This window comes from Ostrea edulis, chromosome 9 (genome assembly GCF_947568905.1).
Source record: "Ostrea edulis chromosome 9, xbOstEdul1.1, whole genome shotgun sequence".
NCBI classification, from domain to species: Eukaryota; Metazoa; Mollusca; class Bivalvia; order Ostreida; family Ostreidae; genus Ostrea; species Ostrea edulis.
Genome location: NC_079172.1, coordinates 43,630,554 through 43,658,037, shown reverse-complemented (window position 1 = coordinate 43,658,037; position 27,484 = coordinate 43,630,554). Strand labels below are relative to the sequence as shown.

The following is a 27,484-nucleotide window of genomic DNA, read 5'->3' as shown; positions in this document are numbered from 1 at the left end:
ATGAGAATTTCTGCTCATCAATATAACTTTTCTAGAGGATGAATAATCCCCCCCCCCCCCCTGTAATGTTGTACACACGTCTAATAGCTTTTTCCAAGAAACGTATATTAAACATTTCCCCCCTCAGGACTACAGGTGCACATTTTCTAGAACAGTTCAAAACGACTCCGAAAAATATTTTAGGGTGCCTAGGACTAATGTACCTATTATACAAATGCTTGGAACTGATGTCTTCATGAGAAAGTACAAGTGCATTTACATGTTAGTTAGACTTTTTTCAATGAAATAACTTTCAATTCAGGATACAGCACATCTTCGCTAGCCAAGGGTTTACGATCCGCTCCGCTTCTCTACAAGAGAACCATTGGCTAGCGAAGATCACTCGACGTTTTAAAGATCTGTAATACTACAAACAACACTTTGTTTATGGGAAGACTTTTGTTTTCATTATAGATATTTAAAACCTCGAGTGTCTGTGGATATAGGTATATGATTATGATTAATTTCGATCTAAGCATGTAAACGACGTAGCATTTTCTTTTGCACCTTCTTTTTAAAAAAGCACCATACATATTCTTAACTACCCGCTTATCATTAGTCAAAATTGATTCATCTACAAGTTCATTTGCAGTGACATGAAAATAAAAGTTTCCAATGAAGATAATTCATTCGATATACCAAATTTTAAAATCATGAGGGTAACACAGCCCCCCCCCCCCCCCATTATCATTATCATTAGTCAAAATTGATTCATCTACAAGTTCATTTGCAGTGACATGAAAATAAAAGTTTCCAATGAAGATAATTCATTCGATATACCAAATTTTAAAATCATGAGGGTAACACAGCCCCCCCCCCCCCCCCCCCCCCCCCCATTATCATTATCATTAGTCAAAATTGATTCATCTACAAGTTCATTTGCAGTGACATGAAAATAAAAGTTTCCAATGAAGATAATTCATTCGATATACCAAATTTTAAAATCATGAGGGTAACACAGCCCCCCCCCCCCCCCCCCCCCCCCCCCCCCCCATTATCATTATCATTAGTCAAAATTGATTCATCTACAAGTTCATTTGCAGTGACATGAAAATAAAAGTTTCCAATGAAGATAATTCATTCGATATACCAAATTTTAAAATCATGAGGGTAACACAGCCCCCACCCCCGTTCGTACTTGGGTTGCCTTTATTTGTTCGTTTGTTATATCCCCCCCCCCCCCCCCCCTGGTTCGTACTTGGCTTGCCTTTATTTGTTCGTTTGTTCTATGCCCCCCCCCCCCCCCCGGTTCGTTTCGTACTTGGCTTGCCTTTATTTGTTCGTTTGTTTTATCCCCCCCCCGGTTCGTACTTGGCTTGCCTTTATTTGTTCTATGCCCCCCCCCTCCTCCTCCCGGTTCGAACTTGGCTTGCCTTTATTTGTTCGTTTGTTCTATGTCACTTCGAGAATTTTTCATTCGTCTGACGTCGCCAGTTGTAGGTGAAGCACCACACAATTTATACCTATGCTTGACACTCAGGAATGGAATTAATTCAATTATTGCCCGCAAATCAATTATTACTCTCATTGATTGATTTGATGCGCGAATCAATGTGGTGGAATTATTGCTTGACAAATTTAATTTGTAGCTCAGTATACTTTAAGGTATCTTTAATTATTTACAACGATTTTGTATAATGCTGGCATCAATGTTTTGAGAGAAAGCGAGAGCAACAATTCAATTAAACAGATCAGTATTTCAATTGCAGATATATAAAATTGTAGATATTTCATATCAAATAATTGCTGTTTCTAAAAATCATATTGCGCACATTAATTGATATCCAATGAAGAAAATAATAATTATCTCGTGCTTTAATTGAAATGATGTACGCAATAACTCATTTGCAGAAAAGGGAAATTGATTGATTGATTGTATCTTGCTTAAAGTCTCGCTCGAGAATTTTTCACTCATATGGAGACGTCACCAAGACCAGTGAAGGGCTTCAAATTTAGGCAGGCCTATCCCCGGCGCTTACGGCCATTGGGCAGTGACGGTTCTTTAGCGTGCCACACCTACTGTGAGACGGGACATCCGTTATTAAGGTCATCTTCGAGAACCCGTGATATTCACACCTAATGCCGAGCGTTTGGCGATGGAACTACCGCTACCTATTTTTAACGACTTAGGTTTGTCACGGCCGGGATTTGAACCCCGGCCTTTCGCATGCGGGGCGAACGCTCTAACCTCTCAGCCACCAGGAAATCTGCCTCCTACATTAGTATTACAGATGGGCCTAGTAGCTTGGCGAATTAGATAATCAGAAATAAAAGAAGCCCTATGGCTGTTTGTATATTACTTACCAGACACTTGGAGATAGAACGTGGCCTTTTTAACGATATTCAACTTTCACAGTCTTCCAACAAACTTCTTGTGAAGTGACAAACTCCCCGTCGAGGCCTCATTACGTCACCTACGAATAGACCTCTCCTATGTGACGCAGCACAATATACAGATTTGTATATTGTGAGTCCGCTATTATCACGCAGGCAAATAACACTAAAGAAGTAGTTCGCAGTTAAACGTAAAAGATACCTCTTCATGTTAAAAAGACATCTCGTGTGGATTTCTTAAAGATATATTTCTCTCACTTTGAGATATATCTTTCAATGCTAAAAATATTTTTTTTTTCTATTTGACAAAACCGCCGCGGTGGTCTAAAAGTAGAGCGTTTGCCCCACATGCGGAAAGTCGGGGTTCGAAACCCGGCCACGACAGACCTAAGCCGTTAAAACAGGTAGTAACAGTTCCATCGCCAAACGCTCGGCATCAGGTGTGAATGTCACGGGTCCTCGGAAATGACCTTAAAAATGGATGCCCCGTGTCACAGTAGGTGCTACACGCTAAAGAACCCTCACTGCTCAATGACCGTAAGGGGCAAGCAGCGGCCTAAATTTGAAGTCCTTCATCGGTATTGGTGACGTATCCATATGAGTGAAAAGTTCGTGAGAAGGACGTTAAGCAAGATACAATCAATCACTAAATCCATTTGACTAAAACTATTTCTCCATGTATGACCTTTGCCATTTATGTGATATAAGAAGTTAATGCAGAAATGATGGAAAAGTTTTTAGGATGTTGTTAATAAATATGAATTCAGTTTCAATTACCTTTTTCAGCAATTTGTATTTTTTATTACCTTTGTACACTTTAAAAGCGGAAAATGTTTGTATTTATTCATTTTCGCAGACTTCAGCCTTTTCAGACAATTTTGTGGGCTTTTGCTTTAGAGATTATTTCGTGTGTATTCGACCAGACTCAAAACGATTGAGAGAGATACATGTATATCTTTAACTTAGAGAGATATCTCTTTTTCAGACCCTGTGTGGATCATTGGTTCATCAATTATTATACTCCCCGCAACAAGTTGTGGGGGGGGGGGGGGGGGGGTTGTTATACTGGAATCGGGTTGTCTGTCTGTCCGTCCGTCCGTCTGTAGACGCAATAGCATTATCCTTTCCATCTACCGTCACCATATCATATATATGGACTACCCATGGGATGAAGATGTTCCCTATCGATTTTGGGGTGAAAAGGTCAAAGGTCAAGCACACTGGACATCGAAGTAGCAATATGGTTTCCGGGCTTTAAAGCGTTATCCTTTCCACCTACAGTCACCATATCATACATATGGACTACCCATGGGATGAAGATATTCCCTATCGATTTTGGGGTCCAAAGGTCAAGCACACTGGACATTGAAGTAGCAATATGGTTTCCGGGCTCTAAAGCGTTATCCTTTCCACCTACAATCACCATATCATACATATGGACTACCCATGGGATGAAGATGTTCCCTATCGATTGTGAGGTCAAAGGTCAAGCGCACTGGACATTGAAGTAGCAATATGGTTTCCAGGCTCTAAAGCGTTATCCTTTCCACCTACAGTCACCATATCATACATATGGACTACCCATGGGATGAAGATGTTCCCTATCGATTTTGGGGTCAAAAGGTCAAAGGTCATGCGCACTGGACATCGAAGTAGCAATATGGTTCGGTTTGTCATGCCATTTGTTTTTTACACTCAGAAAAGAGGTAGTTTATACCTATTACCAACACCCTTTGGGAGATTGGGGTAAGCGGGGGATATTCTTAGTGAGCATTGCTCACAGTACCTCTTGTTGTTTGAGAGATATATCTTATGGATACCTAAGTTGTGCGGATTCAAGTCTTTCTTTTCTTCAAATTGATAAGACTGGGATTAGAATTGATCAAACTTTACATAATGCATCTATACAGGAAGGAAAATCTTTTTAAAAAGTCTTCTTCTGTAGAATAGCTAGACCTTTTAGTCGTATTGGTATTAAGGCACCCCTGTGTGTGAATGAATTAATTCAAGTTGGATTATACTGTGACCCTTTGGGGCTAGGTTAGGGCCACAGTATGGGGTGAAAAATTTTCTTGGGAATAAAGATTGAAAAAAAAATGATTTAAAACTCACAACAGGACCAAGGTGACTCATGTGAGCAATGTTGTCCATGGACATCTTGCTTTATTTGCATCTAAAATGAAATATCAGAGTCCGATCAAAGTGCGTTATTGAAAATGGTTTCATTTTGTAGAATATCCACTAGTGTTTGAGATGAATATTCCTTGTCAATTTTAGTACATAAATCCTAATTTTGATGAGAGCAACTTCTACACTTGCATATCATCTAGTGTCAAAACTTCACATAAAGACTCCCAAAGACTGTGTAAACTGCTTAAAATATCTGTCCATAAACAGTATTCCTTTTTTACTTTGAGAAACTAAACTTCAAACACTGATTCCCATTTTAAGCTGAAAAAAGTCTATCTATACCTAGACTATCAATTTTGGGCTCTATTTTTATGCCGCCCCCCCCCCCCCCTTCAAAGAAGAGGGGCATATTGCTTTGCACCTGTCGGTCGGTAGACCACATGTTGTCCGCTCAATATCTTGAGAACTCTTTACTTGACAGACATCAAACTTGGTACAGTAGTACATCTTTAGGAGAAGATAACCCTATCGATTTTGAGGTCACATGGTCAATGGTCAAACTGGACATATTAATATATTGTCCACTCGATATCTTGAGAACCCTATGCTTGACAGACATCAAACTTAGTACATTGGTACATCTTTAGAAGAAGATGAACCCTATTGATTTTGAGGTCACATGGTCAAAGGTCAATTGTTGAACTGGACATAGTAATATATTGTCTCCTATAATTTAAGAATTATTTGCTTGATTGACACCAAACTTGGTACACTGGTACAACATAAGGAGTAAATGACCCCTATTGATTTTTAGGTCACATGATTAATCCACTCTTGACATAGGAAGATATTGTCTGCTCAATATTTTGAATTGGTGATACTACTATCAATTAAATGATGTGTGTGTATAACCCTTTTCAATTTTTGTGCCATGGGGGGGATATGTGTTTTACAAACATCTCTTGTTTTCACAGCAATTTAGATTACAGTGTATCAGCCATGCTGGGACAGCTCTGGCTTATTTCAACAATATATGCAAAAGTCTGGTTTGAAAGTAATTTTTTCCAGAAAGACTTCAATTCATTACACAGTTTGATGGATTTATTAGGTGGTTTTCTTCATCATTGTCAGTTTTGGCATGTACTACCTATGATTTATGTCCTAATGAAGGAGGTCATAGTCCTTGGATTGCCAATAGAAGATAGAGGCTGAGAAAGGTGTAAAGAAACTGAAACATCTCCAAGGAGGGCGAAAGAAAACAAGGCACAGTATGATGTGTGTAATTACACATGAACTATGGTAGATAAGGATAGCAAAATATTCAAGGTCGGTCTGAAGTTTGTATTCTTTACAGGAATTATGAGATTGATCATTGTTCGCTATCTTCACCTTTTCGGAAATGAATGATGATAGTAACGTAAGAACTTTCGTTACTATCATCCTCGCTGTTTTTTCAACGACGAATTTTCTGTTCATATGAGCCGTTTAAAAGATAAAATAACACCTGATCGTAATTGTTGCTAGTGTATGATATTTCTTACCTACATATCATTCGCAAATAAACAATACAAATAGATATAATAAGTAAACGTGGTCTTTCCGGAATTTCCTTCCGCCATCTTGGGATGATAGTAACGATCGTTACTATCATCAGTTTAATACCAGTGATACTTAATACTGTATAAAGTGTAGATGAAGTCACGGGTCTCATACTTAATACTGTATAAAGTGTAGATGAAGTCACGGGTCTCATACATAGTACTGTATAAAGTGAAGATGAAGTCACGGGCCTCATACTTAGTACTGTATAGGGTGTAAATGAAGTCATGGGCCTCATACAAAGTCTGTGTAGAGTGTAGCTGAAGTCACGGGCTTCCTACTTGGTATTGTCATGGTTTAGCAGGGCCGTAAATTAACCTTCAATTTGGAGGAGGCAGGAAATTAGGCGGGGGTCTGGGGGCCGCCCAGGCCCCCAGACGCTGAGCACATTTTGTGTACACTGAACACGTTTCGTGCAAAATCCTTGATTCTAGGGCCTTGTAAGATGTTACTTGACTAACTCATTCTAAAAGAAAGATTTGGAATGCTTTTTAAGGGAGGTATCATGTTCTTAGTTATTGGAAACAACATAAATTCTAATGAACTTTAAATTTTAATTTTTTTGGGCTCAAAAGTTGGAGGAGGCAGCTGCCTCCTCCGCCTCCATGTAATTTACGGCCCTGTTTAGATGAAGTCACGGGTATATGCATCATACATACTACTGTATAGCTTAGATGAAGTCATGGACCTCATAGTACTGTATAGGGTGTCAAAAGTAAGATTTCCTTCAAATATAATTGTCTTCAAATATTGAAGTAAATATTTTATACTATAATGCAACAAACTGCATGACAGTCCTACGATTTGCTGAAGGATTTCTCAGACAACACTCAACCTCGTACTAAGTTTCTAATCTCAACCCTGGAACAGTTTGTCATTTGCCGTCATTTTACGATATTATCACATTAACGCCTCGCTTTTACATTACTTGATATGGGATAGTGGACATTCAATTACGTATTCAGCTTCTGTGTACTTGAGTTCACGGAACTTCCGGTTGTTTCAGATCAAGGGCTTATAGATTTTCCCTACAAATACACTGATATCTCATTCGATGTTTAAACTGACGTTTTTCAAGGATAATTCACATTATAGGAAGAAATCAATTAGGGGTTTCTACAAAGGAAAATTAATACCTAAAGGTTTTTAGAGCATATCCGACGGTAAAAATTAAAGTATGGACAATTCAATGAATGTTACAAAAGAACTTATTTTTCCCTCAGTGCCCTCGTCCGAAAATAAATATTTTCTTGACTATTTGATAATAAAACAATACAGAAAAAGTGAATAGGTTGGTTGCGTTTGTTACAAGATCGCTTTCAAAACTGAAAATGGGCTGGATGGGAGGGAAGGCTAATCTAGTGATCAGTATAATAATTACAAGTTTTACAATTTTTTGCAGAACATTTGGAATTAGAGCACATGGGATCTAAAAAGGAGTCATAAAAATATTGCCGGTTTATCATATGTAAATAAACCGTTTTATTTCATGCATGTAATAATCTTATGGGTTACATGTATGAAAAGAACGACAACTCTTATAAGTAATCCCACAACACCCCCTTCTTTTTTATTACGAACAGGCCATGATGTCGGACATGCGTCCACAGTGGGACAACCTTCAAGAGTTACTAAGCCTTCATCCAGCGTTTCGTCATCGTCGTTGCAGACAACGCAAATAGATTGGGAATCTTTTCAACAGTCGCTCGGTATCAACTTTCCCTCTGTACCAGTGAATGCGAGTCCTGTTGCTAATATCGTGCCCGACGCGGAGATGGCATCATCATCATCGGGGGAATCAATCAATCAAGGTACGGATGCTTATTTCGATATATGTACCTCTAGTCCATTTAACAGTGTGGCTTCTCCATTAGGAGCTCATGTCTCCCTGAATTTCAGAGACAAAAATTGGAACAATGAATTTGTGCATTTAAATAAATTATTTCTGCAAGACCCCTGTTCAGAGAATCAAAACCAAATTGTCTTTGAAGGGAGTTTTTTCCTATTCAACCCTAAGAATAAAGAAAGATAGATAGCAAGTTTTTATCAATGGCTGGATGCACTTTTCATCTATGCATCAATTTACCTACAAAAAAACAACCATTACAAGCCATGCCTCTTATAAGATACGTCTCTACAATTAGAAAGGGGGCTCCAGCAATAATTTAGGTTGGTTGGACTATGATGTGCAGTTTCGTTTAAAGAAATCTGTTGACACCTCCCGAAGTTGGGGTTCATTACATGCAGTCAGCACATTTTAACAAAACCCAGCAAATGACTCCAACCAACCATAAGTTTATTCCATCAGTGCATTAAATGTAATGCACCCCATCCATCAATCAACTGTCATAAAAGTCAATCTTCTCAAGCTCCCCGAAATCCCCAGGCTCGTTGAAATCCAAATGACTATGATACCAATTTTTCAGGAACCAACAACAGCAAAATTCTGGACAACAAAATACCAGGTAGTTTGTGGTATAAGTTATGGGACATCGGATATTCTCCTATCAAAACTCAAAACTTGGATTTATTACTTTAAATGTATCCTTTCAAGCATATAGCAACAACTCTATCTAATGGTTTCAAGAATGGTTTTTCCTTACAGTATTCAGGTTTAAGAAAAAAAGTAGAAGTTAAGAACATGATTTCAGCTCAAGAACATTCTTTCGAACTCCAGCAAAAACATATCCAAAGAAGTTGGGCTAGGTAGAGTTTTAGGCTCTTTCCCGTATCCCCCCATTGCAAATTAGAGAATGATGTAATCCTATCGGTATTGTCCCTAAAATACAAGGTGTGTGGCGAATGATTTCTAATATGTCATATCAAACTGGTGATAGTATTAATGATCATATTGATGAACAATATTGTTCGGTGTCATATGCTACATTTGATGATGCTGTATCATTAATTCAAGAGTTTGGAGTGGGTGCATTAATGGCTAAAATGGATATATCTAGTGCATTCAGGTTATTGCCAGTTTGTCATGAAGATTTTTGTTTGTTAGGTTTCAAGTTTTTGAATTCATATTATATTGACAAATGTTTGCCAATGGGTTGTTCAATTTCGTGTTCATTCGAAATTTTCTCATCATTTATTCATTGGGAGTTGCAGCAAAGATCTAATTCAAGAGGAATAACTCACTATTTGGATGAGTTTTGTTGATAGGAAAAGCAGACACTCAAGAATGTAGTTTGTTAATGTCACAATTGGTTGAGTTGGCTGAATTTTAGGAATCCCACTAGCACCGGAAAAAACTCAAGGTCCGTGTACACGTCTTTGTTTACTATGTTTAGGCATTGACACGATATGAAGAACATTATTCATTCCTGATGAAAAGGTTAGTGAATTATTGGGGAAAAAATTCCCTGGTATTGCTTTGCCAAAAAGCTATTCTTAAAGAAATACAGTCATTAGCTGGTTCACTAGCATTTGTAGTCAAGGCTCTATCCTCGGGGAGAGCATTTTTTTGGGCGTATTTATGGTGCACTAGCAGGAGGGAAAAAACCTTTTCACTTCATTAGGATTTCAAATGAGATTAGAAAGGATTTAGAAATGTGGATATATTTTTTGTCAAATTCCAATGGGTTGACAACTTTTCCATCTTTTTTGGCAGAATGATGACACACTTGAATTTTATACAGATAGTTCAGGAATTTTTTTTTCGGAAATGAATGGTGTCCATTGGCCTGGCCTTCACATTGGTCTGATTACATGATCAAAGACTAGCATTTTTGGAATTAGTTCCGATAGTATTAGGGATCCATATTTGGGAAGAACAACTCAAATCAAAGAATTACTGCTGCATATTGGCAACCTAGCATTAGTTCACGTCATCAACAAAAATCGTCAAAAAGTAAAAACGTTATGGTTTTGCTTCGAGTTTTAGTCTTGCATACACCTGGTCCTATCAGCAGAGAAGTTTCCTTCCCCAATTCCTACTCAATTTCGGGAAATCATTCAGCTACTATAAATCAGTTATTAGAAACGTGCATATCTGAAAATTCAAGTAAAGCTTATAAACAAGGTATTCAGGCATTGATTCATGAATTTTAGGATGTATGCTTCTCTTGATGATTTGTGGCCACCCCCTTTAATCCATGTAAATTTTATAACCTTTATGAAGGAATCAGGTCTGGCGCATTCAACAGCAAAGTGTTATTTGAGTGGTTTAAGTTTCGTGATCAACTTACATGGTTGGGAAAATCCAACTGAATGCTTTTTTGTTCGATTGATTGATTTTATATTGTTTAACGTCCCTCTCGAGAATATTTCACTCATATGGAGACGTCACCACTGCCGGTGATGGGCTGCAAAATTTAGACCAATGCTTACAGCCTTTGAGCAGGGAGGGATCTTTATCGTGCCACACCTGCTGTGACACGGGGTCTCGGTTTTTGCGATCTCATCCGAAGGTCCGCCCCACTTAGTCGCCTCTTACGACAAGCAAGGGGTACTGGGGACCTATTCTAACCTGGATCCCCACGGGTTCGAAAGTTGATGGTTGGTTTTAAGAGAACTCGGGAAGTTGTTGATAATAGGCAACTCATTACATTATCTTTGCTTACACAAATAATCAAAATCATTCCTGTGTTGACTTACTCTTCGTATGAATCCCAATTATTTCATTCAGCATTCCTTCTTGCATTCTTCGCTTTACTGAGGGTGACTGAAGTAGTGTCATTGGAGAGAAATTATATTCAAATATTTGAAGACCAAATGTGTGTTTCAATTCAGCATTCCAAAACTGCCCAGTTTAGGAAGAGTCATTCCGTTAGAATAATGAAAAATCTAGATTCTTTGGCGTGTTTGAAATGTTACAACAATTTGCTGATCTCCGTCGAAGCATTCAAGGGAAACAGTTGTTTGCACATTACAATGCTAAGCCCTTAACTCAATATCAATTTTCATGTATGCTACATACAAGTTGAAGATAACGAACAGTGATCAATCTCATAACTCCTATAAGCAATAAAAATAGATAGTTGGGCAAACACGGACCACTGGACACACCAGAGGTGGGATCAGGTGCCTAGGAGGAGTAAGCATCCCCTGTTGACCGGTCACACCAGCCGTGATCCCTATATTCTGATCAGTTAACCGCAGTCAAAATCAATGTGCCAAGAACGGCTTAACAATCGGCATGAAACACGTCAGACAGCATTTGACCCAATGCGAGGTTGTATTGACGAACTAGATCGTTATAACGACCATAGAATTTGCGAAATGCTGACTTCAATCGAGACTGTTGAAACCCCTGTACCATCAACTTGTTTGTCAGTAGCTTACCTCGATTTAAAAACTGACTATACGCAGAACAAGCTCTTGCATATCGAATCAGTTGAGATATATAAACATCATATGCAGGTGATAATGGAATATTGCTACATAAATATGGGAAGTTGACGAAGGAGAAACTGAAATCATCCCGTTTGTCATACAGTTGAGTTGTCAGTTTGCCGTTAATGTCTACTTTCAATAAATCACTGAAATTTCTAGTTATACCTAACAATTCCTACAAATCTCACTCTTTTCGTATTTGTGGGGCAACTTATCTGTACCTCAAGGGTGTTTCAGAACTACAGATTAAACAAAAGGGTCGATGGAATTCCTCTGCCTTTAAATCCTATATTGGACATTACAATTCAATTTCACTTAAACATTTTCAGACCCTGTGTGGATCATTGGTTCATCAATTATTATACTCCCCGCAACAAGTTGTGTGTGTGTGTGTGGGGGGGGGGGGTACTGGAATCGGGTTGTCCGTCTGTAGACGCAATGGTTTCCGGGCTCTAACGCATGAAGATGTTCCCTATCGATTTTGGGTCAAAAGGTCAAAGGTCAAGCGCACTGGACATCGAAGTAGCAATATGGTTTGTAGCAATATGGTTTCCGGGCTCTAAAGCGTTATCCTTTCCACCTACCGTCACCATATCATATATATGGACTACCCATGGGATGAAGATGTTCCCTATCGATTTTGGGGTCCAAAGGTCAAACGCACTGGACATCGAAGTAGCAATATGGTTTCCGGGCTCTAAAGTGTTATCCTTTCCACCTACAGTCACCATATCATACATATGGACTACCCATGGGATGAAGATGTTCCCTATCGATTTTGGGGTCAAAAGGCCAAAGGTCAAGCGCACTGGACATTGAAGTAGCAATATGGTTTCCGGGCTCTAAAGCGTTATCCTTTCCACCTACAGTCACCATATCATACATACGGACTACCCATGGGATGAAGATGTTCCCTATCGATTTTGGGGTCAAAAGGTCAAAGGTCAAGCGCACTGGACATTGAAGTAGCAATATGGTTTCCGGGCTCTAAAGCGTTATCCTTTCCACCTACAGTCACCATATCATACATACGGACTACCCATGGGATGAAGATGTTCCCTATTGATTTTGGGGTCCAAAGGTCACGTGCACTGGACATCGAAGTAGCAATATGGTTTCCATTTACATTCTTTAATGGCTTTTTTCATCGCATGGAGATGCTGTATTCCTAGATACCTTTTGGATCATAATACTGAAGTTTTACCTATTACCAACACCCTTTGGGAGATTGGGGTAAGCGGGGGGTATTCTTAGTGAGCATTGCTCACAGTACCTCTTGTTCACTGGGCACAGCAACATGCAGAAACACCAATCATTTAGACCTGGGTTTGAAGCAGTTTGCTAATATATGGAATGGTAAAAGGGGGATGGTTTGGGAGAATTTGCTTCAATTGTGGCAAGAATGTAGTCCTCCATCTATTTTGATTCTACATTGTGGAGGTAATAACATAGGCGATCCTCAAAATACCCTTAAAAAATTCATGGAACGTACATTAGCACAATTAGGTAAAGATCTGCCAGATACACTAATTGTATAGTCACATATTTTACCTCGCGGTAATTGGAGAAAGTCATTGTCAAATTCTGAAGGTGCAAAAGCAACAACAAAAAAACAAAACAAAAACAAAAAAAATTAATAGTGCAATTGCAACTTTTGCTCTAAACCAACTTCATGGTGCCTCCATTAAATACTCTGCTATTCAGTTATCTTACAATCGGCTATTTAGAATGGATAGAGTATAGTAGTCAGGTCTAGGAAATAGTATTCTCATCAACTCTTAGAAAAATGCTATCGTGCAATTTGTCACTACATCTACTCGAACTTATCATTGAATGAATGTTTACATATACTGACGAGTCATGGTCAGTTTTCAGAAATTGTCATCTATCTATCTTAAATATATATACATCTTGTCAATTATTTTGGTATATCTGGCACACGCACATTATGACATTCATGTGGGTATCAATTGGTGTACATAGAAGCTATGACATCTATATATATAAGTATTTGGATGACATTTTGTACATGGTACATACAAGCTCAAACATTATATATGTAGTGAATGAAAAATTGCCGCATTTTAGTATTGACGGATGGTTCCCATGATTGAGTCCTGGGATCCATTTGGCATAATTTTGATTAAAATATTGTCTCCCGATGTGCAGTCTTTTCCAGGCTCATCGGACAAAGATAATATTTTATTTCATAATTGTGTATTTTACATCTGATATATGCTGCCATATTGTATTTGCGAAGGAATGTAAAGAATAAAATTTGTACACAAATGATCCAAAATGGGGGATGTTGTCAAAACACGAACGGTATGACTATAAGTTATGTGAACAAAATCTGGGTTAAAACAAGACATAATACATGCTGCTTAAGCTTGATAAAATAATTTAGGATCAAGTGCAATAATTATAATAAATCTTATTCAGAATGGACATACTTTAACATGAAAATTAGCACACGAGGTCTCATATTGTAAAACTTATACGGTACCAATTTTGATGCACCAGATGCACATTTCGACAAATAATGTCTCTTCAGTGATGCTCAACCGAAATGTTTGAAATCCGAAATAACTATGAAGTTTTAGAGCTAAATATAGCCAAAAACAGCGTGCCAAAAAAGTGGAGCCAAATTCGTCCAAGGATAAGAGCTATGCATGAGGGAGATAATCCTTAATTTTGAAATGAATTTCTAAATTTTATAACAGCAATTAAATATACATCCGTATTTATGTTACACCACCCCCACTTAAAAATACAAAATTCTCCTGAATTTTAGAGTAAGATTTCACATTATGCAAGTCTGACAGGAACTTTGATTAATCACATTATCGAGTCTCTTTGGCCTCTTCAATGATGCAGCCTCCACCAAACACAGAAAATCCTCATCATCCGCACTCCTTACACCCTTCACAGCAATAACACTCAGCTTCTTGTAGTTGTAAAACCTCAACTTCCGGTCAACTTCGTCACCAGAGCACATAGAGGGTTTCGCAGATCCAGGCAAACATAACATGTTGTAACGAGAGAGGAGCTGCGCTCTGGAAAAGGAGAAACTTACAGCCGAGAGGATTCCCTTGGTCTCAAGTTGAAGTGCTGCAAATTCCCAGGCCTGCAATTTCTTATCTGGGGTGAACGCCTCCCAGCCAGCTGGTGACCAACTTATCACAGCACCATTCATGGAGATCTCAAAGGCACCTATTTCCTGCCAATTTCTTCGTGCTGGTGGTAAAAGTGGCATGACTCCAAACTCCAGTAAGTTGCGTGCCCTCTGCAAGGTTGCCCACTACGGAAATGTCAGACTCTTCTTCTTATGAAGCAGATGGAGGCAAGAGAGATAATGTTACAGAAGGTGGCGAAAGGGACAAATGGGGGTCACTGGAGTCATTGGGCTGACTAGATGTTGCGGTTTCTGTAGTAGGTGGATTTAAGGGAAGAACGCCTTCGCTCAATGCTGCAGGGTCAGCAAGCTGGTACAAAACAGAGTGCTCAAAGTCAGGAAGAACAGCATCTGACAGCTCTGGGACAGGGAACCCTTCTGCTGAAGGAACAGACTCTCCATGAGTTAAAGCTTGTGAATCAGACAAGGAGATGGAAGACTGGGAAATGACAGGAGGAGTCGGTATCTCTGTTTCAGCTGGCTGGACTGGATCCGGGCAGGCATCACCAGATGGAGAAATGTCTGTCACAATTGCCACTGGATTTGCCAGAAGAGGTTCAGTTGTTTCAGAGGAGGGATCCAACGTAGTTTGGGATTCAGCAGCTTGTATCAAGATTCCTGATTCCTGGGAGCCCGCATATGAAGAACTGGATGGCACATAGACTGGTGGGGAAGTACCCTTCCTGATAGATTCCACCAATCTTTCATCGATCCCAAGCATCTTGGACATCTCCTTCAAAAGAGTAGGCGACTTGACAGGAGTGAACAGTGATGGGAGTTGAAAGACGGGTCCCTCCGGATGGTCTGTGACTTCCTCGTGACTGAAGACAGAATCTGGGAATTTCTGCTAGCCTCTGTTGTCATCACCACATTGAAAACTTCATCTTCCTCTGATAATATGTGAACTCTGAGTAATCCCCCTTCAATTTTGATGGTGAAGTTCTCGTCCAGTTCGGGCTTGGATGGTGAATACCCTTTAGGATTTTTGGTCATTGGAGAGGGATCCTCTTCCATCTCCTCAGAATAATCCGGCGTAAACAGTTCTTCAGGTGTGAGGGAAGAACTCCTGGCAACTTTCCACCCTTGTTCCAGCTCCTGCAGTCTACGACGGCTCAAACCGTTGTTTCTTGTCCATGTCACCATTTCCATCCTTGCCCTAGTGGCAGATTCACTCCTCCAGGGATTTGGGTTTATTACCTTCCTATAGTCCACTGGATGGAGGGACATCCAAACGCCGTTGGCCTCAGAGAAGAAACCAGATGGCACACCCTTAACGTTCTTCTTTGTGGGCTTCTAAAACGTGAACTTTCAGGTCAGTCATCCTCCTCAGGGACTTCTCTCTCTTACCACCACGAACGGGGCAGAAAGGACAGATAACCCTCATCCGCTCATGTGGCCTTGAAATCAAGCGGTTTTTCTTGTCACGGTTGGTTTTGAATTTTTCTGGGCAAAGCCAGCAGACATACACTGCAGAGGACATGCTGAAAACGGGTAAAAAAATATCTGTCAGGCTCAGTATTATTTTACGAGCTGAGAACGTCGTTTATTTATTATTTATTTATTTTTATTTTTCAAAATTCAGAAATTTAAAAATGCATGATCAGATTTTTTTGTAACACTAATAATTAATGTCCCTTTATTGCGACGACTCTTCAAGTACAAACCATGATATTAAAAAAAAATGAAATGATAGATAAATAAATAAATAAAATATTTGTAAGTTACTTTATTTATCTGTAAGTAAGTCACTAATTAAGTGTAACTAGTGGCAGTGCAACTTGCAAGTGAAAATAGCATCATCTGTAGCTTATGACCTCTTTTGCCTTGCCTTGTAATTAATATTGTTGAAAATTTGGCAAATAGCATTTTTAACCCCCCAGTCCATACCCCACTTTTCTTTAAACGTTAAAAATCCAGCTAATTCGGTGAGGAAAAAATGTCACTACTATATTTCGAACTTCCTCTAGACTATATCAAATTAAATACCGCACTGCTATCAGTCACATATTGACACTGGTATGGGTATGGGGACGTGGTCTGTGAGTGTGATGGAAAAGATTTTGATGAAAATAAAGATTCACTCATCATTCAGAAATGTATAAACATTGTATTATTGTATACCACCGGTACGTTGTCAGTACGTTAATAATGGGAGTTACCTTTCCTTGGATATCTAAATCAATCAAATACTATATGAACACGGGCAATTATCGTCCATGTTTGACCTCAGTATAAGTTATTCATGTATAAAATGTATTAATATGTCACTCTTTGTTGCGTATTTCACCGTTAAGTAAATGTTTACATATACTCGCTCTGCTTAATCGCTTCAATCTCAAAGGGATTTTCTGGAATGTGCTTAATCACGTGAGATACGCTAAATATAGCTATTTTAGATCCGAACGATCAACTTCGCATCATTCGTAGGCTCTAGATTTATCCATACTAGCCCGTAAAAAATAGAATGGAACCTCGTCCCACTTTTCATGTAGAAATAAAAATAGAACATGACGCGCCACCTAGCGAGCGTGGTTGTTTCTAAATACAGACCCAACATCCTCTTCAAGGATCCTACATGGTCACTAATATAAACCACAGGAGCACACCCTGGGTGATCAGGCCAGTTATGCATCCTCACACAAGGGCGCGACCCTTCATACAGTGCCACCATAGACACTAGCATCCTCCTCACCTCATGGTAATAAAAACACAACTTGGAGAAAAGATCTCCTCTCAAATCTACCCCGTAATGACTCAACAGGAATTACACAAAGCCCCGGTAGCGGAGAAACACAATTTCTCCCACAGGTACAATGGATACTAAACATTCCTTCCAGAAACATTACGCTATTACTGCACAGAAGAGATCTCAGTTTCTCTCTGCAACCTCCTTATCCATACTGGCACATCCCTCCCCCTGTATACTGATAAGCGATCTATGTGATATAATTTTGCTTCTTTTCTAGGGCTTCTTTTGACTCGATATGTTGTATCATCAATTTTCTCAAGGACAATGCAGGGACCGCTCCAAGGACAAGACAACTTCTTACACACTCCCTTTTCCCGTAAAGGTTCATATAACCACACCAGCTGGCCAATGTCAAGGGACTTTTTACTTGCTTTGATGTCATAATAACGTTTCTGATGTTCTGCACTTGTTTTCAGGTTCTGTCTTGCAAGTTCATGGACAGAGTGAAGTTTTGCTTGAAGATCAGATATGTAATCATGGGTGTCAGACTCCGTTTCTTTGGTTGGGCAACATGTTACAGCTTAAAGGGGCATGGTGATATTCCTACCGAATACTATCATATTTGGTGTGAAGTGTGTACTACTGTGAACTGAGGAACGGTACACCATCATTACTTGGGGTAGATAATCTAATGTACGGTTAAAACGTTCAATATTTTCATTACTCTGGGGCCTTTTACTTGTGGTTCTGGTTTTGTCTATGTGAAAAAATTGACACATTTGCTGGAAAAGCCGAGATTCAAAGTTGCGCCCTTGGTCAGAATGAATCTGGAGGGAAGTGCCAAAGCGACAAAGGAATTCATTGACTAAGACTTTAACAACTGTCTGCCTCCTGATTTGGTATTGCATAGGCCTCTGTCCACTTGGTGAAACAGTCGCAAACAACTAGTACATACTTGTTGCCTTTGAGGGATAGAGGAAGTGGACCCATGATGTCAATTTCAATCCTTTCCATCGGCTCGCCAACTAAATACTGTCTAAGGGGTGCAACTCTTTTGTCAACAGGGTTCTTTCTGGCAGAACATCTAGAGCAGGTTCTTATGTATTTTTCTACAGATTCTTTAAGGTTGGGCCAATAAAATTTATTTTTGATTTTTTCCAGGGTTTTCTCAATGCCAAGATGACCAGCAGACGGGATGTCGTGGTAATATTTAATAACTTCAGACTGCTTTGTTAATGGTACAACTAACTGAATTCTGGTTTCCTTGTCATCAGCTTTCCAGGTTCTATATAAAGTACCACCTTGTATTTGTAATCTATCCCATTGTCTCCATAGTATTTTTGCAGAACTTGAGAGGTGTGAAATATCATTCCAGACAGGTTTATTGGCGGCATCCTCTAGGAACATCATGATGGGGAAAATGTACAGGTCTTGCAGCTGGAGTAAACGGATTTGGTCAGGCTCCCAACCTTGCAATACAGCTGTGTTTAGAAATTAAGGGGGTTCTGAAGTTTTATGCTGCCCTCTGGTAACAACACAAACATGGCCAAGATCAGTATCATTTTGGTCAGTTTCTTTGCTGGATTCATTTTCTGAGTTATTCCCGGCACCATTGTCTTGCTGATGTTTACAAGCTTTACAGGGTCTCCTGGACAAGGCGTCAGCATTGTTGTGTTTGACTCCCGGGCTCAGGTTAATTTTTTTTTTACAAAGAAATAATAAACATAACGATATACATAACGTATATGCAATGCAGTTTAGGGGAAAATAAATCGTGGACGCTAAATTTCAATCCGATGTGAGGATAAACTATATTTACTGATATATTGTACATGTATGTTTGATACTGTACTGTAAGATACAGTTCTATTTTGAAACTCTCATTTAAATACAATGTATCTTAAATAAATGGACACGTACATATTTATGAAAAAGTATCTGGTATGGAATATATATAGTGAATATGAAATACGACAAAATTGAGGATAACCTCAGCATTTTTGCACATCTGTTGTATTCTTGAACATCCATATTTATAAACATTCTCCTAATTTGAATATATACTCTGTAGATATTTAAAAGTATAAGGTTTTTCATAAATATAATTCAGGATATCTTAATGAGGATAGCTATGCGAGTATCAGATGATACGACGTATTTTCAGAAAAAAAATAATTTCGGATATTATTTTTCTAAAATTCCTTAAATTAAATTAAAGAATACCAGCATAAATAAAAATTTATTTTTACAACATAGAACTAACAGTTTTTACTTTAATAAAACATAAATTAAAAAAAAACCTCGCTTACAAAGTTAAGTAAAGAGTTCCAAATAACAGATAAAAAGAAATGGGAATCAATATTTTTAATTAAAGTTAAATGCACTGAAGACAAATCCTTCGCAGAATTTAATTATAAACTAATACAAAACTTATTGAGTAATAACCTCCTTATTAGCAAATGAGATAACACTGTAACTAAAAAGTGTAAAGAGTGCAGCAATGAAATCGAAAACAGTTGTTGAATTTTATTTAGATAATAACAGATTGATAAAGATATACAACTACTTTCCCTCTTTCATTGCATTTAGGATTTAAAAATGTAAGACGTATTGTAGAGATGTACAGGTTGATGAAACAAGTGATTTTGTAATTCGCTCCATCAAGGAATACTTGAGAGCACATTGTCAAGTTCTAACGCTTTGAAGAACATAAACCTTTTCATAATTTTGTGGCCAAACTATTATTATACTATGACAATTCTTTTTTTCAAATTCTCTATATTAAAATTGTTTTATCATATAAGATTTAAACATTATTACTACTGTTACTATATATATATATATATATATATGTGTGTGTGTGTGTGTGTGTGTGTGTGTGTGTGTGTGTAAAGTCTCTTTTTTTTTTCGAAGTAATATTTTTTTTTTTTTTAAAAACATTATTATTTATTATAAAGTGGACATACCAACAAAAATTCATCTTCAATATTCCATGTAGCATAATATATATTAGAATAAAATAATTCCTTGGTAGGGTCAGTAGGTAGAGAATAAGAAGAAAAAATAATTCAGTCAAAGAGATCACCTTCATTCCAAATACAAAGACAGTCAATATGTTATTGTTGATAATCATACAAGAACATTAAGAACTTTTTTTTCGTACAGGCATACTGTGCAATCAGCTCGTTCGCACACGACATGAAGCGCTTCAGTGTGATAGATGTAACAAGTGGCAACATCGAACATGTAACAATGGTATGCTAATCATGTCATACATAAGAATTTGTACAAAAAATAAATGATAATAAATATAAAAAAGATAAATAAAATGATTGCATATCAAATTATGAGGATTCATTCTAAATTACTAGACCCCGATATAGAAAGTTAGTAAAAAGCCGGGAAACATTTGAGTGGACATGTCATGGATGTCAGCCAACACCACCAGCCTCTCCTGCCACCAACACCACCAGCCTCTCCTGTCACCAACACTACCAGCCTCTCCACCGCCAGCTTCAACAGCCTCTCCGCCGCCAGCTGCAACAGCCTCTCCGCCTCCAGTTCCACCAACCTCTCTCGCTGCCGGTTCAACCAGCCTCTCGTTCCATCGTCTGGATGGCCGTGCTCCAGAAGTATTGGCTCCAGTTATGGAATATATCATCAGAACATGGATTCGTAGCCCCATATTTGAAATCCATCTAGTATCCATGCTGTATTTGGAAGCAACGGACATTTGCCTTCAGATGAAGATGGTGTCCGAAGTCAAGATGCAGCGGTACCAACGGAAGAGGACCCGTCAAGTAGAGGGACGTGTTTTTGAATTGTGGTACCAGTACTGCAACAGGGATATTACGGCAAGCCAGCTACTGCAGAGATGTGCCAACATCTACGGTCCTTCTGCACAGTGATGCGCCTACCAGACGTCTTTCTTCCCACAAAAATTGGACAACCGCAGAAAATATACCCGTTATACAATATCTTTGTGGTTTATGTGGGATTAATGTGCTATAAATGTGTGATTAATGAATGTTCATGTGGAATACATGTTGCATGTTGTATCAATGTGTTATTTATTGCATGTTGGGTTAAACTATTATTTATATGGACTGTATATGGTGTATATATCTATTATCAATTGTGGAATACATGATGGATGCACATAAAATTAAGCAGAAACTCACTATGGTGTTATGGTTTTATTTCATGAATTATATCCTTCAAGAGTTGTGTCATTGGAATCTGAAAATGTATCATTGACCTGTATTGATAAATACAGTGTATGGAGAAGATATGATTTAGACATATTAAGAACGAATGTAATGCACATTACAAATGTAATGCGCACATGCAATATTACCCAGAAGTTGAACTCTCTGATGAACAACTGTTACTAATGTACATATTTTATTGGGCGAAATCCTTTTTGATGCAATTTAAATTAATGAAAATGTTGGTGTTTGAATAACCTGTTTTTCCTCCTCCTAAGTCCCGAGAGTTGGGAAGTGTATAAAATTAAATCCCCGCTTACAAATTTAAGTTAATTAAATATATATAAGATAAAAATTATATAGGCATAATGCGTCATAAAATACTTAATCATGACATCAATAGCATTATAACAAGAGAAAAAGGTTAAATATTGTATTGTCATAATTAGATACAAGGATAATATTATTATTGCACCAGTTGTTTGTTATATTTCAAAATATGACAATTTTCTACGGCATTATATAATTTATCAAATGTAGCCAAATCCAATTTACAAAGAATTCGTAACCAGACGACAGAGACCAGCCAGTCTAAATATCTTGTACTAAAACTATACTATAAAACCCCTGAAATAAGATTAAATTTTAGAAATATGACAATGAATTTCATAATTACCTAAGATTTGTCAGATTCAAATAACACAGGGATATATCTTTATAAACGTTTCCACGAGAAAGGGGGGACTCCGAGGAAACGCAAGATCTTCCTCCGAATCATTTGCACGGGGTGTATTTTCGCATATTATAAAGTCTATTTAAATGCCCAAGAGAAAGTTATTTGCATTATATATTGTCAATGTGTGATTGCCAATTATGAGCAGCAATTTCAGTCATTCAAAGTGCTAATATTTAGCCGAGTGCCGGTGTTATTTAAAACCTTCGTAGCATTTGAAAAAATTAAAACTTACAATATTTCCTAAATAAATGTTGAAGACAGATCATCTACAACTACGTTTAAAAAATCTAGAAATATTGCACTCATACTGTTCAGTATACACATTATTCTTCTATTCATAAAACAAGTGCCGAATTAACCAAGTGCCGAATTCACCAGGGGCCAAGTTTTCCAGGGGCCGAGTTGACTAGAATTCGGCGACGTCTCAGCCAGTATTGTTTCTTTATTGTGTATATTCATGAAGGAACATATATCGAGCGACAAGTATCCTCGGGAACAGACTGTCCACCACCAGAGATACAAGCTCGATGGTTAAATGAAAGGTGAAGATAACGAACAGTGATCCATCTCTTAACTTCTATAAGCAATACAAAATAGACAGTTGGGCAAACACGGACCATTTTTTTTTGGACACACCTATCAATGGGTCAAATGCTGTTTAACGTGTTTCATACCGATTGTTAGACCGTTCGTAGCAAACTGATTTTGACTACGGGTAACTCTGTTTACCTGATCAAGATATAGGGCTCATGGCAGGTGTGACCAGTCGACAGGGGGTGCTTACTCCTCCTAGGCACCTGATCCCACCTCTGTTGTGTCCAGGGGTCCGTGTTTCCCCAACTCTCTATTTTGTATTGCTTATGGAATTACGAGATTGATCACTGTTCGTTATTATCACCTTTCATTCTTATTAGTAGATTTTATTTATTTCAACCCTTTATCGTCAGGTTGTTGGCAGTTTGTAAATTAGTAAAGCAAACATTTTTATTTGGCCTTCAGGTTCTATCGTTGGGAGTCAGCTTATCACATACACAGAACTAATGAAGGGATCTCTAATCTTTCCGCAAATTCCTCGTAAATAACATTTTGTGAGAACTTTAGAGGAGTTTTCCGTAATATACATTTTTTTAAAATGGTATTTTTGTGTTCTGCTGCATATTCCTGGCATGATCATATGACGATCTCTTTTCTATAACAATATTTGATTTTATCTATAGAAACCATTATAGATATCTATTTTAAACATCGGGTAAAGACATAGTCATTCCTATTCTGTAATGTAATAAACAATAAAATGACTGACATATTTCTTACAAAGAAATGATGGAATTTTCTCTCATTAGAGTGACCTCCCCTCGGATAGTACAGTAACTATACAATCGGAACACGCTCGGCCTTTGAAAAAAAACATTTATTTTTCGTTCGCGGAAATGGCCGAGTAGTTACGATTGAATACTATAAAGTGACGATCATAAAAGTTTGTTATGAAATTATTTGTTTTTTAATTGGGATTTGTTAAATTCACTGCATTATTATTAGAACTGTCACCTAGCTTTCTGATTATAGGGTCACACACGTTTTAGATTTGATGTACAATATAAAACTGGTGCCAGTGACTGAGATGTAGTTCGTTGTTGTAGACATTGCGAATGTGTATAGGTACGAATTCACTAGGCATCGGTGAAGTGTGCGCATGCTCGGAGAGTGTGTTGTCGTCGTCTGTATCCGGGGAGAGAAACGTGCTGCAGTCAAGACAGGTGTGAGAAGCGAGCTAGAGTCGATTTGTGTAGATTTGCATACTTTGTACGTGTTATATGTTGCTTGGTTGAAATACATATATTTTAACGTTTACTAGCGTTATCAATCCTTACATATGATACTTCATCGTCATCATTGCCAATGGCTCTTTTTTTCAAAATTGGCGTAAACAAAATCCAAGTGACAAAATTTTTTGGCAATAAATTGTATGTAAAAATATGTCCTGAGTTTTAATATTTCACCTGTTTGTTTATTCGGTCAGACTGTTATTATAGTCAGTACATGTGCAACCAGTAATTTTCGGGTCGCTTTTGTGCAGACGGGTCTCGGGTAGATCGGATCAGACGGCACCCCCAGTCAACTTGGGCCTGCAGAAAATCGATAATCCTGTACGGTGTGGATTGGATGGGTACTGTGATCAATTGTTGACAATTAAAGTGTAACTCATTAAAGTCTTTCAATTCAGTGTCAGGCCGTAATCTGAGAACCTGGCTAATTAAATATTGATACAGTGTTTATAGTTTTATCTCCGAGCTCGTTATCTAAAATATTTTTGTCTTTAGTTTTTTTTTTAGGATAACAAATATTCGTTGAACAACCGCCGTTGTCAACCGCCATTGATATGCAGATAGCAAATTAGATTAATAGTTTCTTTGAAGTTCAATGTATATTAGTATAAGAATGCTTTGACAATTCAAGGTTCTTAAGGAGCTTAACCAGGCCTACCCAGAGATCAAAATCGTTAACATTGTCAGACTATTAAATTCTGGCAACAAAAACAAAGTTAAGCATTCTGTGAGGGTAAAGTGTCATGATACTTCAAGCAGCAAGGCATAAAAAAAACCAACAACCCAAACTCATCTTCACCACATGTCATGGTTATCACACAGGAGTGTGCAATAAATTTTCATTGTGTCCCAGATGTGGAGGCCAACACGATTCCAAGACATGTGATAGTAAAACCATGTCTTGTTCCAGCTGCAAGGGTAACCACTGCTTTTTACAAAGGTTGCGCCATTACAAAGTACAGTTCCCACCCTATTATACTATATATTTCCAGAGGGAATGCCCTTAAACAAATCTAGAATTCCAGTACGATTGTCAACCAAACCACACCCACAGAACCTATTCCGCCTCCCAAATTGTCACTGTTCCACTCGGTGAAATAGTGACTAAAGTCAGGATTCGGGACTTACATGCTTAACGTCATACCTAAGTCATACTTAATGATGAATCCCCTATAGGATTATTCCAAATACTGGGAACACCTCGGCTTTGATGTAACCATCAAACCAAACACCATGTCGGTCATCTCTGATGTGTATGACCCCAACGTATATCAACTTTCCCCTTACATGGATTCCAAAACATTATCGAAATCTTGCGTCTATACTAACACCAATACGGAATATCGGAATCATTATTTTGTCCTCGATTCCTTCGTGGATTTAATAATTAGTATAACCAACTAAATATCCTTTTCTGCGTTAACTTTGGCAACTTTTCAGTACATAAGCATACTACATGTATCAGATATTATGCGTTCAGGCACTAAGCGTCGTTTGTGGACGGGGGGGGGGGGGGGGTAATTGAGATGTTGCTTCCTTCAGATTTGTTTGAAAATTCTTAGTAAGAAAAGTAGTTTTGCACAAACCCATAACCTGGGCGGAGGATATTCTTTAATATACTTGGTTAATGGTACATGAATTCATTTCTTGCATTTACACTACCATTTATCACGACTATAAAAAGTGTCCAGTTAATGAATTGATGTAAAAATAATGACCTTTGTATGTTATTATAAAGTAAATGGTACGTATGTGAAACACAGTGGGACCCAGCTCAGTTGCTGTGTGCTTGGAAATTGATCCGCAAAATGCCATTATTCACGATTTTATTACAAAGTGGGCAGTTGCTTTACGCAATGACTCGAAAAGTGAAAGGTGAAGATAACGAACAGTGATCAATCTCATAACTCCTATAAGCAATACAAAATAGATAGTTGGGATAACACGGACCCCTGGATATACCAGAGGTGAGATCATGTGCCTAGGAGGAGTAAGCATCCCCTGTCGACCGGGGACACCCATCGTGAGCTCTATATCCTGATCAAGTAAACGTTAAAAGTTATCCGTAGTCAAAATCACTGTGCCAAGAACGGTCTAACAATCGGTATGAAATATGTCAGACAGCATTTTACCTAATGATAGGCTGTACTGGCAAACTAGATCGTTATATCGACCATAGAATTTGCGAAATGCTTACTTTAATCGAGATTGTGTTGAATCCCCTGTACCATCAACTTGTTTGTCAGTAGCTTACCTCGATTTAAAAACTTATCATACACAGAACAAGCTCTTGCGTATCGAATCAGTTGAGAGCGATAAACACCATATGCAGGTGATAATGGAATATTGCTACATAAATATGGGAAGTTGACGATGAAGAAGCTGAAATCATCCCGTTTGTCATACAATTTAGTTGTCAGTTTGCCGTTAATGTCTACTTTCAATAAAATATCTAAGTATGAAGCAGAAGTGGACGACTCTGTGGTGTCTTTTATTTCGAGCTCACAGGGATATATCGAATCGACATATGAATGAAAGTTATTATTGTTAATGAACAAAACGTCGTCCATATATCTAAATGTCGAATTGAAGGCCATATCAAGTTATTTTTTCTTCTCATGTAGACGTTTTTGAATATATTCTGCTTCATATAAATAAAAACAGGTCAGCTAACAATGGAGCACAATTCATGCCCATGGGAATTCCAACAGACTGTTGGAAGACCTGATCACCAAAGACCACGAATATATTGTCAATGAGGAACTCTAGCATATTTCTTATTTCAACTTCAGAATACTTGTTCGTGGAATCAGAGTCAAAAAGTCTAACACACTGAGTAAATATCCACATACGGTAACAGAAATACACAGTGCTGTGAATCATTTTTGACTCGTCTTCCGCTATCAAACATACGAAATTTAATATAGTAACTCATGTTTTTGATAGTAGGATATTTGCTTGCAACATTCTGAAAATTAATCTTCAATTCAGCAAATATTTTTGTATGAGAAAGGTGAAGATAACGAACAGTGAACAATCTCATAACTCTCACAAGCAATACAAAATAGAGAGTTGGGCAAATATGGACCCTTGTATATACCAGATGTAGGATTAAGTGCATAGGAGGAATCGTCTTTCGCCATCACTAATTTGTATATATAAGAGTTGCCCACGTAAATCATAATTCTCACAACTTCTTTTTCCGAAGAGTTCCAATTCTAGTACTGATATCCTGTATTGCTCCAAATATGCTCAGATACTTAATGCAATCCAGATTGACCAAATTGCACATGATAACATAGACAGTACCTGGGCAATATCAACCAAGCAAGTCATCTCGTGGCCATACAATCTATCCTCAAGACATCTGGTGAAACAACCACTAGGCCAATCAACCCAGCTTGGACTCAC

The 27,484-nt window shown here is 38.1% G+C and overlaps 1 protein-coding gene and 3 pseudogenes across 1 annotated transcript; 3 read left to right on the top strand and 1 right to left on the bottom strand.

Moving 5' to 3' along the window:
- The first annotated feature begins 9,966 nt into the window (after positions 1–9,966).
- On the top strand, positions 9,967–11,030 carry LOC125660129 (uncharacterized; annotated as a pseudogene).
- A 534-nt stretch (positions 11,031–11,564) lies between these two features.
- Positions 11,565–13,426, top strand: LOC130050541 (uncharacterized; annotated as a pseudogene).
- A 1,923-nt stretch (positions 13,427–15,349) lies between these two features.
- On the bottom strand, positions 15,350–16,094 carry LOC130050540 (uncharacterized; annotated as a pseudogene).
- A 4,180-nt stretch (positions 16,095–20,274) lies between these two features.
- LOC125659303 (uncharacterized) lies at positions 20,275–21,482 on the top strand. Its single transcript, XM_048890927.2, has 2 exons — positions 20,275–20,558; positions 20,675–21,482. Exon 2 carries the CDS (start codon positions 20,723–20,725, stop codon positions 21,209–21,211), a length of 489 nt encoding a protein of 162 aa, XP_048746884.2. The 5' UTR covers positions 20,275–20,558; positions 20,675–20,722; the 3' UTR covers positions 21,212–21,482.
- Positions 21,483–27,484: the final 6,002 nt, after the last annotated feature.